Source organism: Electrophorus electricus, chromosome 23, assembly GCF_041902795.1.
Source record: "Electrophorus electricus isolate QZ-2024a chromosome 23, ASM4190279v1, whole genome shotgun sequence".
NCBI classification, from domain to species: Eukaryota; Metazoa; Chordata; class Actinopteri; order Gymnotiformes; family Gymnotidae; genus Electrophorus; species Electrophorus electricus.
Window position 1 is genome coordinate 2471764 of NC_137519.1, and position 20350 is coordinate 2492113.

At 37.3% G+C, this 20350-nt stretch overlaps 1 protein-coding gene and 1 long non-coding RNA gene across 2 annotated transcripts; one reads left to right on the forward strand and one right to left on the reverse strand.

Annotated features, from left to right (window-relative positions):
• Positions 1-570: 570 nt before the first annotated feature.
• cflara (CASP8 and FADD-like apoptosis regulator a) lies at positions 571-10644 on the reverse strand. Its single transcript, XM_027010496.3, has 11 exons — positions 10458-10644; positions 6719-6991; positions 6142-6614; positions 5571-5676; positions 5009-5141; positions 4734-4780; positions 4436-4481; positions 4178-4230; positions 3747-3825; positions 2176-2674; positions 571-2048 (listed from the first exon to the last, which is right to left on the reverse strand). Exons 3-11 carry the CDS (start codon positions 6441-6443, stop codon positions 1922-1924), a joined length of 1392 nt encoding a protein of 463 aa, XP_026866297.1. The 5' UTR covers positions 6444-6614; positions 6719-6991; positions 10458-10644; the 3' UTR covers positions 571-1921.
• A 19-nt stretch (positions 10645-10663) lies between these two features.
• LOC113577709 (uncharacterized) lies at positions 10664-20191 on the forward strand. Its single transcript, XR_003410667.3, has 8 exons — positions 10664-10771; positions 11933-12037; positions 12129-12190; positions 12455-12647; positions 12803-12910; positions 14934-15001; positions 15311-15383; positions 17126-20191. It is a non-coding gene; the product is annotated as an uncharacterized LOC113577709 (long non-coding RNA).
• The last annotated feature ends 159 nt before the right edge of the window (positions 20192-20350 follow it).

The following is a 20350-nucleotide window of genomic DNA, read 5'->3' on the forward strand; positions in this document are numbered from 1 at the left end:
GATGAATTTATCCTTGCTACCTCTTTTGACTTTAGATGCTTTTTGCTGTTCTCTCTGCCCAAGTGTTTCTACACAGGTTAATTTACATTGCTTTATTGTACTAGTATTTGTTTTACATGCAGTTACCATACCATGTAGCTTATATGTTCTCGAGGTGTTTATGATTTTTGCATGGTATTGTATATAGTGAATTCAAAGGTAAAACGGTCAGTACACTTTACAGCCTCAACTTCTGAGATCCTGGGTATCACAATTTAATTTTAAAATTTATTCTACATTCATTCAAACATTATTGTCATGACTCTGCTCCAGTAGCATCGAGGTCCCCTTGGCTTTTCAACCATGGTTATAAAGACTACAATTCTGCATTTGCTTGCAATAAAGTCACTCCCCTAAGTGTTTGAGATCTGCCTCATACCTTGTATAACTGTATACCTTACAGTTATATTGTTACCTTGCTATGCAACAATCCGAATACCATGAAAAGTATAAAATTATTAGTTAAAATTATAAAGAGTAGCAAACTATAAAGCCTATAAAACCAGATAAATCAGATAGTAAACAGAGTGCTACCTTCACGTTTACCTTTATTTTGAATATGTATAAAAAGGTAAAATAGACACTTGGTCTTACTGCTATAACTACTAGATACAAGTTAGAAACACCATAACAGATATTTAATAGCTGATAATTAGTCACTGATTAATATTAGCTGCCAAATATGACTTGCATAAAAATAGATGTATATATCTACACACAAAAGTTCACCATTTCAGAAAATGAAATTTAACTACAATACTGCCTAACTCATTTATTTTCTTAGGTACCTTTTCTTTATGCAGAAAATCTTTCATGTCTGTATGCCGTATTTTAAATTCAATTCTTAAGATTCTTTCAAAGATGTAAATAAATATATCAAAATAAATTATAAGAAGCAAACAAACAAACAAATCTGGCAGTGTTATACAAGCTGGGAGCAGTTAAATCAGCTTATTTGAACTTAAGAAGGAGAGGGTCTGTAGTGCATAAGTGTAAACTGCACTTCATGGAGTGCACTTCATGGACAATGACAAGCTCCTCTGCACTGCTACTTCATGGATAAGAGAGAGAGAGATAGATAGATCGGTAGTTCGGTAGGAGGATGCTGTCACACAGCTGCTCAACCAGTAGATTTAGTAGATCTTTTTTCACAAGAGCCATCTCTCTGGCTCTTTAACCCTTCCTATTGGGGGTGTATGGGAGGGGAGGATGATGGTCAAACATAAATACATATGGGGCATCTCTTTTTAGCATTAAGTAACTCCCTCAAACATGTCAGAATACCCTGATCGTGGGCAGCTGATCGTAGTTCCCCATGGTGTGTGTGTGTGTGTGTGTGTATATATATATGGCTGCTGCTGTATAAATATCTGTACATATAGTAAGTATATGTGTATATGAGTACTGTACATATAGGACTGTACAGATACCTATTTTGTGCATATAAAATGAGTACTGTACCTAATACACCATCATAGGAGGCATACCTCACAGCTTGTCAAAGACATTTGGGAAGTTAAATGCCCTGGAACACAGTTTATCTAGACTATATACTACTATTGCAATAGCGCCTATTTGCACACATATGTAAATCTGTACACTGTGCATTTACTCTCTGTATATGGGGAATAGGGTACCTGATGGTACCTGGTATTCCATATCATTCTGTTTTTTTGTGTCTACTTTGGTGTGCTTCTTATCTATATTTTATTGTTGTGTACTATGCTACTAGTTGGTACATTTCCTTTGGATTCAATAAAGTGAGTATGTATGTATGTATGTATGTATGTATGTATGTATCTATCTATCTATCTATCTATCTATCTATCTATCTAACATTCTATCATTCTATCGTTCTATCTGTCATTCTATCTATTTATCATTACAGGTACAGACTTTTCCGTAGTGTGTGGCTGAGTGTAATGTTATAAGTTTTATCTGGATTCTTCTGGTTATGCTCGTATACGTCTCTGTTCATCTTTGTAAGAGCGTCCAATATATGAAGCCTCCTAGAAAACAAAAGTGCAGAACAATATCACTCATCAACATAATTTTTATTTTATTTTATGAAACAATGTGCACACAATAAGCAGTAAGTGAATAAACTCTTAATTTGTTTTATTTGTAATGTCTTACCTGCTGCGTGCTTGGAGCAGTGCAGTGCTTAGTGCTTGCAGGTAAAATGACTGGTGGTCCTGTCTCTCTAGTAGCCACGCCCCTGTCTTGCACATGCTCCACAGAACATCTTCCCACTCAGCAGTCCGCCTGGGAACACCTCCAATTGGCATAGCATCTGTTTCCAAATACTGGTCGTTGTGCCCTTGACCTGACTGGTTCCCTGCTACAATGTAACTCTGGGTGAAGAAGAGCTTGGGTTTGCCACGCAACAGTGGGCACTGCACTGGGCTGAACAGCTGCAACAGGCCTGTGAGCAGCAGGCCCGGGCCACAGGGGTCCGTGGCCAGCAGGTGGGTGTCTGAGCTACGACTCAACAGGCAGCAGATAAAAGCAGCAGCCCACTGGAGATCCCTTTGCTGGCTGACTGTCCTCAGCACTGAATGCATTTCTTCCACAGTCAGCATGGTGTGCAGAAACACTTGAAAACCAAGCTGTTCAAATGTGTGCTTCAGCAACACTGAAACACAGGTAAACACAGGAAGGTGAAATACTTTTAGTCATTCATTCAGTCAAAAAACCAGAAACTCAAATACTCTCCAAACTGGTTTCTAGCATTTCTGTCAACACACACACACACACACACACACACACAAACACACACACACACACACACACACACACACACACACACACACAAACACACACACACACATCTCTAAATGTCCCCAAACCTTAATTTTTAATGCTGTTTACCATATTTATCATAAAGACAATGAGGGTAGCATCTCCAAACAGAGTGGAAAGCCCCAAACAATTAAAAGTGTATGTGTGTGTGTGTGTGTGTGTGTGTGTGTGTGTGTGTGTGTGTGTGTGTGTGTGTGTGTATGTGTGCGTGTGAGTGTTGTAGCCTACTGTGGAAAAATGCAGGGGACAGAAAATTAAAACATTTAGTAAGTCATAAATGCATACACTATATATATGATTAATCTATCTGATAATTTATTACCATAAATATATACACAAATATATATCTACACTAATACATAAAAAGTAAAATGTAAATTGTAAAATGTTTCAGTTAGTTAAAGAACTGGATTATACATTCTGTTTGTGTAACAAAGCTGCAGGCCTGAGTGCCGCAGGGCACGTGGCAGGACGCACAGACTTCCTCGTTCGTGCAGAACATTTATTGACATTCCACATTTAAGACAACGCTGGCACTCACCTATAACACACACAATGAACAAAACTATACACTTCACATTAAACGATAAACACCTACACTTTGACATGGGACAAACTAACGTTACGGCTACACAAATCTGGTTAAACACATGTTGCGACAATCACCAACAAAGGAAGCACACACGGACAGGGGTTTAAATAGACACAAGTCATTAACACTAAATCCTGTGCACATGTGTGCAATCCTGGATTAATCCCGTATTAATACATGTGTGTTTTGGACTTTTGTTAGCAATACACAACTGAGCCTACGAAACAATACTTAACCATTTAACAAGTAAAATGTAAACTACTACATACTGCTGCTAAATATCCCAGCACTACACACAACCTCACACACTCACCTCCATCACAGCCAATACAGTCGATAATCACACAGAGCCCACGGAGCTCACAGTTGATGTTATAATCATCCCCAGTGCCCTGGCATACATACAGAACCAGTTTGAGATAACACTAACATATATAACAATGCAGTCTTCATCCATTGTTTTGTTTAATCAAGTTCAAGATTATTTGCCACTGCAAAAACTAGTCTTTGCTGCATGTGTACAAAAGAACACATATGATCTAGGCTAGTTACTAATGGCTTCAAGTTGAACTTAAATTGAATAGTGCCTCACAATGCATTGCTCCACTTGAAAATAATTAGCAAAGGGCAATTTGGTCAGAAAAAACTGAAACTGTAAAACTGTGAATCCCACCTTAGGGAGTTAGGGTGTAGGGTGTTTGGGTCAGGGATAGAAACAAAAACAGAAAAAAAATGACAACAAACCTGTATGTACTGCATTCCACTTTCAGGTATTGAAGTCTTCAGGGTTTCAAATGCTGCAGAAAATCATTGTAATGGATTTAAAAAAAAAACAATTCTCTATCTACAACTATTTCTAACTATGTTTATACATGATGTTGGAAAAAATGTAAAAGTTGCAGTAATTTTAAGGTGTTCCTAAAATTATTGAAAATATGTACATTCACAATGCCTTTCATTAATATTTTTCTTGATCTTTATCAAGCAAGAAGCTCCTACTACCTTGAGCATGTCCTTGTTGTTGGCTATGATTTAGTCCAAGACTAGACTACAGTAGAAGAAACACAAAGAGACCAAAACAGGGATTAAAATTAAAGTTAAGGTAGGTTTCGAGATAAGTAAGATTTTAAGATTTCAATTAATATAACTACAGAGAGATCAACTACAGCTTTACCAATAGTCACCCACATTCTCTTTCAGAATTGAAAAATAATCTTCAATAATTGGATATCCACCAATACTCTCTCACAAAAAGAACTCAGAAATTACTGAGCATGTTCATTGGAGCATGTATGTTTACCTTTGTGCCAATCTGCTCTGGATTTTGGGAGACTTGCACATGTTGACCTATATCATAAACAAAACACCACCTTTCTTATCATATTTATCAGCACAATTTGTTAATGGAACATAATACTAAAGCCCCATGTGAAGTTTATATGCTGTTTTTAAAATCAGGCTATTTCCCAAGGCCTGCAGAAATAATAACAACTACAGAAAATCAGAAGTCAAATAACACTGAGCATCTGTGGACAGTATATGTCAAATATGTGGTGTTAAATCAGCAGTTTCTACCTCTCTGGAACTGCTGGACCCTTTTAGCCAGGTCTACTCTCCGGATGTTCGTCAAACATTCTTCAACAAGCCCAAGATTCTCACATGACACTTCATCCAACTTCTCCAGTTCCACAACAACATCAAGAAAACTCTGCCAAAGGAAAAATTCCATGGATCACCAGATAGTACAAGCTAATTGGTTCAGGGCTCTTACAGTGGCACAGTTAAAGTGTACAATGGTCTTACAATGGCACATTTAAGGTGTAGAGGGGTCTTACAGTGGGAGTAAAGGGGTCTGACAGTAGCTTGGATAGGGTGTAGAGGAGTCTGAAAGTACCTTAGTTCTGGTGTAGAGGGGTCTTACAGTATCTTGGTTAAGGTGAAGGGGAGTTGTGGAATTAATACTTAGTGGGGTCTTATAGTGGCATGGTTAGGATGTAAAGGCGTCTGACAATAGCTTGGTTATGGTGTAGAGAGGTCTGACAGTAGCTCGGTTACGATATATAGGGGTCTGACAATAGTTCAGTTACAGTGTAGAGGGGTCTTGGAGTAGCTCGGTTAATGTGTAGTGGGTTCTTACTTTAGCTCGGTCCAGTATGCCTTTCGGCACAGTGCTTCTGATAAGGAAAATGAACGAGTTTAATTCTTCTGCATCCAGATTCTCACCTAGCTCCATCATCAGAACCCTGCACACACATGGATTGTGTTTTCACTTCTGGTGTCAGATTGGTTTTCTCCATTTATCCTTTAATGCTTGATATGGGGATTGATATGATTTGGAGGTGGCCGCCTTAGGACAACTGCCACCAAATACACTTTAACTGACATACGACTGATCTTCAAACATTGCTCTACAAGCCCAAGATTCTCGCATGATACTTTATCCAATGTCTCCAGTTCCACAACTTTATAAAGAAACACTTGGCTATTTTACAGCTAAGCAAAAGCATATTTGTACAGCAAACAAAATGCAGAACTCCCCAATCTCTTCATTACTTAGTAATATCACATATATGCATTATCATATAGCATTCAACAAAAGTATCAGGCTACAGGCGCAATAAAGGTCTTCTAAACCTTTGATATAAACACACACACACACACACACACACACACACACACACACACACACGCACAGCAGAATTAATTACCTGTATTTTGAAAGAAAACCACCATCTCTTAGCCTTTGTTCCACCTCTTGCTTACTGGTCCCTAGAACCCTCTTCAGAATGTCAAAGCGTTTCAGTTGAAACAAGAGTTCCATGAGGATGTTGGCATCAGGTTGTGACTGGCCTGTATGTGTATTTGTTGCTAATGTGAGGAGAGCTAGTGGAAAATCCTCCACACATTCCCCTGAAAGGAGGTCAGAGCACAGGTACAGCAGGGTCCTACACTCCTCTTTGCTTAGGGCATCAGCCACATTGTTGACCAGTATAGAAAACCTGTCTGCCATTGCACCATTTGGCCCTTGAGAGCTGCAGTCACACTAGTTTAGAGAAACCTCAGCCATTTTAGCCTCTGTGTGCTGTGGATGTAGCAGTATAAACAACAAGAATCCAGCCTCAATGGGAAAACCTCAGTTGCTCTTCTGGCTTTCAACACAAGCATCATCGGCTGATTACACCTGCCAAAAGAAAAAAAAAGTGAGTAACAATAACAGTGACCATCAATTTCAAATCACATTGTAAAAAGTGACCATCATCACAATGTAATTAGATTTAAACTTACCCTTTTAGCAGTAGAGTAGGGTCATAGAAATAAACTGGGTCTTACAGTAGCTTGGTTACAGTGTAGAGGGGTTTGACAGTAGCTTGGTTAAGATGAAGGGGTGTTTTGGAATTAATACTTAGTGGGGTCTTACAATGGCATGGTTAGGGTGTAAAAGTGTCTGACAATAGCTTGGTTATGGTGTAGAGAGGTCTGACAGTAGCTCAGTAGCTCTATGGGAAAACATCAGTTGCTCTTCTGGCATTCCACACAAACTTCATTGGCTGATTACACCTGCCAAAAGGATAAAAGTGAGTAACAATAACAGTGACCATCAATTTCAAATCATAGAAATAGGCTGGGTCATAGAAATTTATTTCTACTATAAAGATACAACAAGCATTTGGATTTGGAAAAATTAAGTGCTTAGAAAAATGTACCTAAATGAAAATGAATAACTACACTAAGGAAATTAGTCAGCTCATAAGAGCCTGGGCAAACACTGAACCCCCATTACCCTGTGTATAATTGTAAATGTGCTTGTATTGGTTTGGCTGGTTTAATGTAAGATTTTGACCAATATTGTCCAAATGAGTTCCAGATTTGAACTACTATTGTCACTGATGGATATTAATGATTAGCATCATTACTGGCAGCTTTCCTCTTAAATTCTTTTATATATCAAAAGTGAATACTAACACTTTCCCATAAAACAGTTTAAAGAAATTAGCATACTATGTCTTGCAAAAATATATAGTCAAAATATCTTAAAAACTATGTTTTATAACTATATTATTTTATAACTATATTATTAGATTTTTTATAACTATATTATTAATACACTGTTGTAAGGTAAAAAATCAAGATATGACATTGGCATTTTTAAAATTTGCAGCTATTTTATTAAGTTCCGATGACACAAATTATTAATGCTGTTTTAACGCTACACACAATCAGCACAACAGCTATCTGTTGTGGACTATACCATTAACACAATTCATGTTGTTCTCTCAGAATATGCAGTCAGTTAACATGTTTCTAAAATGCTTATATTTTCTGTACATACAAGCTTTTCCAACAGGTAACAGCTAAGCAATCCATTTCACAAGGGCTTTATCTGTTCTTTATGTTGCTATGTCCTACAGTAATTGTAGGCCATTGGTCATATTTTTGTTCCTCTAAAGGATGCAATGTCTTCCTCCCTCTGGGGAAGAGGAAAACCTAGTGAAGGCCAAGAGCATGACATTGTATGTATGGTCATTCCTTTTGAAAAGAACAGTGAGCAGGTCAAGGAAATCCACCAATACGTCTATGTATGGTGTCTGTGTCTCTCTACTACATCTGTTATGGCTTGTACTATAGTGAGCTTTAGACTGTGCTACTCCACATGCAATCATGTGTTAGAGTACATACAGTAGGACATACAGTTCTGTCATGGAGTCATGGAGTTATATGCTAATCAGACCCCAAACTCATTTATGTAGATTAGGCAAGGTTTAACCAGGACAAAACATGTCGGTGGGGAAGAAACGTCATCAGAAAAGGGCTAAGATTTACATGCCAGGTCAGAGAGGAACAAATATCACAATGTGTGCTACAGTCTCAAGTGCTGGTTTTGTCCTGCAGAATTGCTTGTTTTGTTTCGGACTGAATGCAAAATGCTTACAGCAACTATGTCTGTGGCATTTGTACTGTATTTGTGTAGTGTATAAATAAATAAATTCATATTTTACTTTTAAACATTTGGGACCAAAGGCCACATATGTTGGATTTTTTTTGTTTATCAGTGGCAGCAATTTCATGTCCCTGCTGTAATAACACTTTTACTATAATGAATGCTTTTTTTGACAGTTATACAGTAAATATATTTATAGCAGACAATCAATATATTTTTTGTGAATACATAATATATAATATGTTACCAAACATGCAAACATTTGACTCTCAGGCAAAAAATGTAGTGGTTTCCAGAAAAAAGGCGCTGAACTGCAAAACATAGTGGATGTAAGAATGTCTGTTGTTGGCTGGTAGAACTGACACATGAAAAGTAATGCTGTTTCTGTTATGCTATCAACTGTTAGTCTTTTGACAGTCATTGTGCGATGACTGAGCCATCATGCTCTTTTCAGCACTTGTGGCAATCAAATGTACGGGGCTCTCCCGACACAATTCGCCTCCACATGCAGCACTGTATCCTATTGTCCCCAAATAAGAATGTGAAGGAGATGAGCAGAGCACACTCCACAATGATGCAGCTGTCCATATCGGAGGAGGCATATGCATGACATCAGCCTTGATTACAGTCAGACAATATGTGGCCAACCTCCATAAGCTGACTGGAAGCTACACATGCCAGAGAAAGACTGGCCTATAGTTGTTGTTGTTTTTTAAATAATATTTTGGATGCGTATTTTATATTTTGGATGTATACAATGCATTTGTGCTGTGGATCGAACTCAACCTGACAGGAACTCAATGAAAACTAACAATAACCCTGACCCTAACCCTGACCCTAACCCTACATTGAAGGGAGACAACACCTGCCCAGGACCCCAGTGTTATATTAGAAGAACAATCCTAATAATTATTTTACAATACTATTTGTTCTTTATATATATATATATATATATATATATATATATATATATATAATATATATATATATATATATATATATATATAAGTTGTTTAAATATATATAAAATATATATAAGTTGTTTAATTGAAAACAAATTAATAAAAATGGAAATAAACTATAACACTGTAATGTTTCCATCACACAATTTACAAATATCCCAGTCCTTAGATAACTGTTTATCTATTATTTAATAATTTAAAAGCATATTAAAGTATAACTATTGAGGTTCAGTGCTACTGCATAAAGTTGTTTTTGTTGTGAAAAATATATATAAAGACCTATGTCGGTGTTCATGTTTACATTTAAAGGTAAAGATATCTAGTTTGTGCGACCAGGTCTGTTTACACCTCAGGAGGAGAAAAAAAAGTGTTAAAGAAGGGTTAAGCAACTCTCCCGTTATTATTATACTTAAGGCCATGAATTCTGACTCTCGTGGACAATGTAGCCCACAACACGGTCAAGACAAGTCCTCATGTTCACCGAGACAACCTAGTTTTCATTTTTCTGTCATTCTCTCATCCTTCTTCCGCCGATTTACTATAGCTTGACACTAAAATACGTAATTAAACTGAAACGTCTCAAAACGAGCTAGTCTCTATGATTCCACTGGGGGGCAAAATACAGCAATAAAGTCAATGGCAAGCTAAAAATGTGACGACGTAGGCATTTCACTTTCCAATGGAAAAATGTAATGCAGTCTGTTCATCTGTTCTGTATGTGATACAAGCTCAATTTTATCTATTCTGTTTGTAATTGTCGTTATTGTTGGTCTTCCTGTTTTTCGGTTTGCATCGTTTGAATCGATGTCGCCATCAAACGGTCAAGCGGATATAATGCAGAACTACGTTGCATAATAAATAAGGACTTTTTAAAAACGGTATAGGCTTTGCAAACCGGTCAAACATGTAATCCCAGCACAGAGACCTGCTATAGGCTACTGCTTTACTCGACGAAATTTCGGCATTTACTTGCGTAAATGAAACTTCATGCATCGTAAAATGTTTGAATGCTTTCTAATAACAGTGTATGGTATTTCAATTGTCTGTTGCTTTACAGTTCAATTCATAATCCCTGAAATGGTATAATGTTAATCTAAAAACGTAGTTACTGTAAACGTTTTACCTTCAGTCCAAAACGAAACGTAGAAGGAAATAAAATGACCGGATACGCCCATCGCCCAGCAGGGAAAGTCAGGATAAAAAATATGGCTCATTCAGCGGTAGGATTTGTAGGAAGTCCATTCAAGACATTTAAGACAACTTTCGCTTATGATATTAAAGAATTGATATCGAAAATATCAGAGAGCAGGAGTAGCTGCTGCCACTAAAGGGCTGCAGCCAATCACGCAGAAGATTTGTGTTGTCAATCGCTTTATATTAACCAATCAGCTGCCGGTTTGTTAACCGTCATTACGTCATTCACGACCCATAACAAAGGTTTGTTTAATTTAGATATAGCACAACTTATAGTTAGTTGTAGTTTAGTTAGAAAATATAGTACCAAAGTAACTTATATTTGCTACGTGTTGAGTCTGTACCACTAAATGTAATTAGCAAGCGAGTCTATTTAAAGACATTGTATTCGATCAGTGCTGTACACTTTAACTTTCTTTAATCTTCACTTTAGGTAACATATTTACGCTTACTCAGTTTAAAACAGTGTTATTAATTTTGTACCACTCCTGTATAGTCAAGGTTGTAATCGTGTTTTGGGTTGAAAAATTAAGGAAAATTATTCAGGCTCAAAAGTGTGAGTTCTCCCTTTGCTATACATCAATATTACTCATCTTAGTGCCCTTCTTCCAGGTTGACAGAACATTCCTTTACTGTTTTCAGCATCCAAGCTTTATAAAAGAAGCTTAACCAGCAGATAGCAAATGCCCACATTTGCTTCTACCTTCAAGTATCTGCACCTTAAACCAGCAAGTGCCCACACACTTACCTACCCCATGTTAGCAGTGTGCTCACATGTTTGGTGGGCTCCTACCAACGAGAATAGAAGCAAGTTAATGAAAATGTTTTAACGGAAATGGTTGAGGGAAGATAGTTTGGAGAATTCAAAAAAACTTTGTGCTTTGAGTGTGAATTGTTGACAAAAGAAACCCTTCCTATTACAAGAGGTTGGGGAGAGTTGTGTAGCACACCTTGTGTGAAGGACAGGCTCTCCTGTTCTTGTTCAAACATTTCAAACATTTCAAACATTTCAAACATTTCAAACTGGAGACTTTTACAAACAGTCTTTCACACCCATGACAACAAAAGGAAAGACTGAAGAGAATGTAAGAGTTAAAAGTCATAGTCAAATTTACCCACCAAGGATACCAAAAATTGACAGTATGGCAAAGTATATCTATGAGGGAAAAAATACTGTATCTTTGACAAGTAATTTATGTAATCGCAAAGAAAAGGAATTCACCAAACATCTTACACCAGTCGAAAAATATTTCATGGAACCCATAGCCCATAGAAAGGGTTCCTTTAAGCAAGTCCATGCTCATGAGCAAAAATGACTTAGCATAACCTTACTTTCTTTGAAAACTGTTTAATGGTTTCCAGCATTAGTAATAGTGATGCACAGTTTATCCTTTTCATTTTCAGCTGTATCCACAAGTGTCCTTGTGGCACAATGTACAAGTATCAGGAGGGGATGAATTCTAGTATTCCAGGCCTGCATTTTGCTTGTATTAGAGGGTCTCACTCCAGGTATGTAGCTTAATCTTATCTATGTATCAGGTCTTTGTTTAGTGTGTTCACATATTTAGAGCTTCTGACTGTACTTGATTTTCTCTTTAAGACACACAGTGCCCTAAGCCGGTGTTTGAGGTAATGGCGCAACCATTATACTTCCCAACCACAGTAAGCTCCTTTATACGCATTTGTATTTTGCAGCCCTAACTGGGTGTAATTACTCATTTACATATGTTACATGTGGACACCACCCTCTTGTAGTGGTAATGGACTTTCACAAAAAAGGGGGCTTTAATATGCTTGGCAAATAATTCAGTATATAATGTGTTTTATTCCAAAGTATTATAAAAATGTTTTACTATACATGAATATGTACAATGAGAATAAATGGTGTACTCGTTAACAGAAATACTTCATCTATTACAATTCCAGTGGGAGATAAGGCCTGTAAACCAGTGTTTCTCGGTCCAGATCTGGGAATACCACGGCTTTGTACATTTTAGAATCTCCCCTGCTCCCAACACCTCTGATGTAACTAATTATCCAGCCCTTCCTGAAGTGAACTGGGTTATAACAAGGAAAATACCACATGCATGGCAGTGGACCAGGATTAAGAACATCGGGTGTAAGCAAAATATTGCAACATGCGCTTCATATTTTTGATGTAAAATGTTAATTGTTAAGGAAATTAGTATTTCATAATTTGCTTACCGTTCCTGCATTGGTGTTTGAGGCAGAGGCTCTGTCTCCAGTAATCTACACACTTCATGTCACTAGCAGTGATGCAACCCTGGTGGTTTGCACTCTGACCTTGGATGGCCTCCTCAACAGCTACTCTACTACTATAACATTGAATGAGGAATTTAATTTTGGAAACCAACTCTTGCTGTAAGTATAATAAAATTCTTATTATTGCGCAAAACCTTATTCCACCTCCCCTTCAGATGCCATCTGAGTGGAAACAAGAGAACAGGAGCAATTAACTAAAACTTTAAAAAAGTGCTGCAGTTTGCAGGTCTTTTTTTACATTTTAGTGCTTTCTGATACTCTGCTTTTGTAGGCAGGACAGTACATGCTGCACTAGGTTTTCGACTGAAACATACAGGATAGGTCTGTTAAAGCCAAGAACAGACAAACACAACGTCTTCCCTTTAGTTTTATTTGCTTAGCAGCATTTACACAGTTCTTCCAGAGTACTGAGAAGCTGGACAACGATAACTGGTGTGTGACATTTGTCAGACTTTTGTTAACTTTTACTGATTTTTTAAGGGGTATGTCAATCTACTGCCACCTGCAGTTTCTAAGAATACAGCAAGGATGAAAATGCTAGTATAAAAACATCTGTGCTCTCATCAGATTTACACTGTCCATGCAGTATGAGGAATAAATTAGTTGAATTATGATCATTAACCAGTGTTAGAAATTGGTGAATTAAAGTTCCCTACGTTCAGTAGTTTTGCATAGCATAATGTCAGATGTCAAAGGTCACCTCGGTAATGCCGGCTGGAAAGTGAGGCATGTTTGGAGTGCTGATGACACTCCTAATTTATGGGTTGTTCTTAGATTTTGTTCGCTGGTTTCAGAAAGTCACAAAATAAATTGAATGCAACATTTCATTCAGCAGCTAATTTACAGTGCCATAGCAAATAAGCATTTTGGCAATGGAAGGAGAGTTCTCCTTTTTTGTACCCAGCTCTGTACAGATCAAGTGTGATTGCAAATGTTAGAGCAATTGAACAAATTATACTATAATATCAATATATTTGTTGATACTGGGGGATATACACTGGCGCCAGGAGTGTTGCCTCGGCATGGATTGAAGGGGAGGGAGAGTGCAGGGGTATGTGCAGGCAGAGTTGAAAACAAGATTGCACATATGCCAGTACAGGCTGGAAATTACAGTTCCTCTGGAATTAAGGAATTAAGAAGAGGAATAGACATTATTCAGTTTAAATGGCAACATGGATGATGAGAGTTGGACAAATTTTTAAAAAAGGATTGAAAACAAATACTTATTTCACTGCACAGGTAACTAAATATAGGAAGGAATCTAACAAACTATGGAAGTCACTTACATAGCTTGGCTATAGTAAATGGATGAGAACTAAAAAGAGTAATTTCAGTTTAGTGTCTGAAAATAAGGTTAGATCAGATAAGAAAGAGATGACAGAAGTGATAAATCATTTTTCACATCAGCTGCCTGGTCAGACTGGGCTGTATTGGGAGAGTTATGTCTATGACGTTTATTACAAGGGGTTACAGAAGATGTCTTTTCTTTTAGGCACATGTGAGGAAGTTGTTCATAAACTGTTCTAAAGCATCTGGTCTTGATAATATTTCAACTAAATTTACATTTATAGCATTTAGCTGATTCTGCAATATTATTTTGCTATAAAGATACAAGTATTGTAGTACATCCATTGAGTTATCTTTGCATTTGGGCAAAACAATCAGTTTTGTTTGGTACAAGTATAATTTTTAAAAAAAATCTTTGCTCTAATGTGGTTGTTGGGACCATTATCCTGGAAGCTTATTTAGGACGTATGTTAAATAGTTGCATGTCAGGTGGGAGACAGGCCGATAGGATTTTGACTAATATTAATCAAAGGATTTCTCACCAGAATTTCAAAGTTTATAGACAGAAACAATAGAAACAGTTATAAAAAAAAACAATAAGAGCATTGGTTCAGCCTTCTTTTGATTATGCCTTATGCTCATGGTATGACAGCTCAACATAAACTAGTCAGGCTTATTTTAAATTTTATTTGATTAGATGCCAAAAGCTGGATGTGTCATAACTATTCATCTGCTGGCACTACATGCCCAGAACTGTGAGCCAAACTCAAGCAGCAGATTATAACATGCAAAATATTCAAATTATATTCATGCTAAGATTCATAAATATTTTTAGAATTTTATCTTATAGTACCCTGAAGATGTTCACAGTTGAGGCCTCACCTACAACTACAGAAATGCACGGTATCAGTAGCAATCACTTTCTATTGTTACTTCATTATATATTTGTTACATTTAAACAACAGGTTGCATGTTCTACACTTATTACATTTATGCTTTGTCCATTACATTAACAGACCAACAGCAGTTATGGTTGTTAAGGTAGTTCAGTGCTACTCAATATTTCCTTATTCAATAATGATGAGTTATGCTGAGGGAATCTAATTATCAGCAGTACAGCAACACATGTAATTGTGATATATTTCTGAATGCTCACATTAGCTTATCAAAAACTCTTGTGACTTCCTGAAACTGTGTTGTGTTTTTTCTCAGTTCTTGTCCATTGTGTGGTGAGATGGATCAAGAGGATTTTACTGAGTTACATGCCAGCACATGTGATGGAAAGGTATGTGTTGTGTTATTCACTTTGTTTATTAAATGATCTGACACTGTTGCTGCTGTCTTGTAAATCATTACAGGTGTCTGTTTATATCCTTCCACTATGTAATAAGATATAGTTCCAGATTTTAAGATAAACATACAATAAACTCAAACATGAATGCTGAACACCTATCCCAGGTCCCAACTTCTTGCGGTATGTTGATTCATATGACTAAAAACGTGTAATATGTATTAATGGTGCCACTGACATTTTTGCATATGGCCATTTATCTTGTCAAAGGGCACTTCTTGACAAAAATCTAATACAGTTCACATCTGCAAATAACTGAAGTAATTCTCCTGCTTTTTGAATTAAAATAACAATTCAAATTGAATAAGGAATGAGTTAATTATTAACTTCGCTGGCTTATTTCAGTGGACTAGACTAATCATATTTATTCCATCCTGCAGTAAAACAATAACATTAAATTGCCCAGCTCTACACTGCATTATTAGATGCTGTAATAATTTATCTAAACCAAACTTCATATTTGACACATTTCCAATGTAAGTAATAAGGACACAATCCACTGTCCTCCAGATTTGCTAAAATGCATTCCAAAATTGATCTGAAGCTGAAATGAGGTATCAGTATTCAGAGCCAAACAAATCCAGAGCCATACAAATCCAGGAATAGCTGTCTTCTAGTTTTACTCTTTTAGTTCACATTTATTTGTTCACTGACAGCAGTTTCTTAATTAACTACTTCGGCTATTAAAGAGAAGGAAAATGTTTTAGCAAAATTGTACCAATTTTAAATGTTTCTCAGTTCAGACCTCATATCAGCTTCAGCTGATCTTTACAATGCATTTTGCACAGGACTGTTTGTTGTTCCCCATCAGTTAATAGAATGTATTAGAATAGAATCTAGGGGCAGTGGTGGCTCAGTGGTTAAGGTACTCTAATTTTAATCAGGTTCAGTTCAAGTCCCACCACTGCAAGTTACCCCTGTGAAAGGCCTTTAACCCTCAAATGCTCAAGTTGTATTCAGTCATAATTGTAAGTTGCTTTGGATAAAAGCATCAGTAACATGCTGTAAATGATGAGTCTTTTCATAGCCACCATGGAAAGAAAGTCTGACTGTTGGATTCACTAGCTTTTTCAAGGTACATATGGGCATGGGACAATTTGAAAAGATGTGTGGGGAATAAATTTTAATAGTAAACCTTTTTCCCCGGAGACAGCTGCAAGAATTTGCTCATTTGTGGAACTGCCACAGAATTTTCTCCAGCAGGAATGCACTTTCTTCATATGGATGATCACTAACTACAGACTACCTCACATAGAGTTCCATCAATAAATACAAGCCTGTAGAGATTAACGTCTGCCAAAATGCCCACATCATTGCAGTGAGACTGTTATTGACATTTGTTGCCTAGCAATGTGAGAACAATCTACATCCACCACCAGAGAAAGCAGAGAAAGACTGCGCCAGAGAAAGCAATTGATCTTTGCCTTTTTGATGATTCTAGATCCATACTCAGAATACCGTGACTGCCAGAAGAATATTTCATAAAATGGTCAAATGATCCTCCTGCTTCAGGTTCTGATTGAGTTGTTGGCTTTATTGTGTGCTTTCCTTTGTGAATAACAAACTTCCCAAAATCTTACCAAAGACCAAAAAAGTTAAAATGAACAATACATTAAGATGTTTATGGTTCTTATTTTGAGAGTTTAACAGTGCTGTATGCTTTATTGTGTTCCCAGAGACGGTAGAGAACAGCAGAGAACAGTTGGCTTTCAGATCTACCAGGCTGAACAACACACTAGCCAGAAGTTATAACTTTTAAATTGTCCAGCATTGTTTTGAAATGTCATAATTACTATAGCACTGTTCATTTTTATCTGATGATGTCTTAAATGTGTCTAAATAATTCCAGCCTGCAGTTTCTTGAATTAATGGCTATGTAATTAACAACTTATAGGCCTTAATATGTTTTCATTTAATCAGTACACTTTACCTGAATTATAAAAATACCATCTGGTAGCAACAGTGCCCACTGGAGTTCAAACACTGTGTTATTAACTGAATCCATATTGATTACAAATTTTGGTAACTAACAACGAAAAATCCAGTCACATTGGAGTAATGAACACATTTATTAAATGGCACTTTGGACAACCAGCATTATAGGAGTACAAAGTACAGTAAATTACTTTGTACAGTCAGTTTTACAGACATTTTGAGTATTACTGGCAAATATTGGTGGTTATGTTAGCGGGTTATCAACTCGTGTTGGATATGTTCTTCGTTGTGATTAAGAGTTACAAGTGTTAATGTCAAGGCTGCTGTTGTTATAGCCTACAAGATCAGGCTGCAAGATTAGGAATGGTATGAGTATTACTGGCAAGACTTTGCTTGCCCTAGTCATATCTTTCTTCTTTCTTACTGCTTTTCTCTTGGTACCCACATGTCCATTCACTCCTGTCCAGTATGGACAGATAAGGACAGGCATGCCTGTACATGTACGTTAGGTGGTCACTCTCTAGACACACTAGGTAAGGGGTGGATACCACCCACAGTTTTTTTGGACAGGAGAGTCATGGATGATTAAGCAGGGTAGGCATGTTTTTGTTCTTTTTATTGCTTTTCCACTGTCCAAAGTCCACCCAATCCCTTTGTACCTCTTCTGTGTGTGTGTGTCATGTAGGCTACATTAAACAGCCAAAATAGCCTATTGTGTGTTCTGAGTCTTGGTCTCCTGCACACATGCTATGCTGCGTCTCCCTGTCGGCTAGACAATGGCCACAGGTGAGACTGTAATACTTAGTGTTGAAATTCCCACTTGGTATCATCTGTAGAGTAACTGCCAAGTGTTATATTTGTCCATATTAGTCCATTTACAACCCTGTTTCCTAAAAAGATTGGACGCTTTGTAAAATGTAAATAAAAACAATGCAGTGGTGTGCAAAACATTCAAACCTTATATTTTAATTGAAACTAGTATGTAGACAATCTGCCAATTGTTGAATCATTGTACACATTTTGTTGAACATTTCAAATGAAAATTTTTACATATATGATTCAAAGAAGTTGGGATAGGGGCCACAAAAGACTTGAAAAGATGTAAAATGCTGAAATTCAAACACATGTTCACAATTAATAGGTTAATTGGCAACAGGCCAGTAACATGATTGTGTATAAATCAAAGCCAAAAACCAGTATTGGGTGGCGGTGGTCGGTGTTGGGTGGCCGTGGTTGGTATTGGGTGGCTGTGATCAGTGCTGGATGACTGTGGTCTGTACTTGATGGCCCTCAGATGGCACTGCATTAAAACGGCTCCGATTCTGTAGTAGAAATGACTGCATGGGCTCAGAACACTTCCTAAAACCATTGTGAAAACAATTCATCACTGCAATGACAAATGCAAGTTACAGTTTAAGTGAATTGCTAAAACACACTTCCTGAAATTTCCTCTCTTTTTCTCAAAACAGTAAACACAAGCCCCTAAATTCAAGCTACACTCTCAAAACCTTTGATGTGACTTGCACTGCACTCTTGACATAGAAGGAGAAAATCATCTTTATTTACCATAGACCACGTACACATTTCTGCACTTATCAAAACTTCTAAAGAAGAAAATATGCAACAAAAAAGCTCTATGTTTACAGTAAGCAATGTGTCAATCATTCATTCTGCCTCAGCAACGTGCCTGTGGGTGGGGTCAGGCCACAGGACTTCATCTACTTCACAGACAATCCTCTCCATCGCTAAGCAACGAGGAAAGAATCCTTCAGCATGCCAAAACCAGCCTTGAATAAATTCCACTCCTGTATTGTTACATGCTGCATCCATTGGCTGGAATAGATTTTATGGTCATACACCTTCCACCACCATGCTGCGATGGTGAGAGGCGCACATTTATAAAACATGGGTCATTTGTAAATCATTCACGATGAAAGCTCACATTGTCTCAGATTACAACCTACGCAGGATGTTCTGCCTGCTCATGACTGTAGATTATCGATGATGTTATGAGATGGTCAGTATTGTATAGCCCTAAAGGCACATGGTGGTGGAGAAAGCCATAGTTGCTTATAGTTGCTGTCACATTGCTACCTTGCTGCCCAGGCACCTCTACAATGGTACATTTACCAATGATGTTATGACCTCTCCTTCTCCTCTTCATGTAGACCAATTCAAACATTCTCTTTACACAGGGAAAATGGACAACTGTAAGACTAGTTTTGTAAATTATATAGCATGCCAGGCTTCATGTCTCTGTATACATGTGCTGCGTTACATACAACACAGTAAAAATGTGTGTGGTAGTGCTGTAGATTCACATTGTTTTCAACAACTCATTGTTGTGTCTCATGCAATCGAATCGTATTATTTTGAAGGACCATATCAACAATGTTCCTGTTGTGAGAATGTGTCCTTCCACTCCCAAAAACCTTCCATTCGACAAAAAGTTTTTTTCTTTAGAAGTGTGCATACCGTAATACTTTTCACTTTCTAGAGTTTTGGTGGAGTGATTTACTGAGACATCTTACTGAATGCTGTAATGAAACCTTCAGGGACCAAAGATTACAGGAATTTTATCTCTTTTCTTCTCTGAATGTCCTGACTATGGAGGTCCTTGAGAACCTACTTACGTAAATTAGGTTGCTCATTCCATGAAGCAGAACATGGTCTATGATTGTTGCTCTGATTTCTTCTTTGTCGTTGTCTACATCCTTCTTCTCTTCCTCCTCATCCACCACTGGGTTTACTGTGTATGCTGTTTACTGATACTGGGTTCAGCACATCACTGACTGGACACGCGCTCAATTTTGAGCGGTGGTGTGTTCACAATTACAAAAATGTGTTGATTGTGTTGTGGCCCAGGTCAAAGTACACTGCTAAATTGCGTTTTGTGAAGGAGAATGTGTTTAAAGTTTTGCAAAATGGATTATTCAGACTAGCAAATTGGTCTCTAACCACATGCA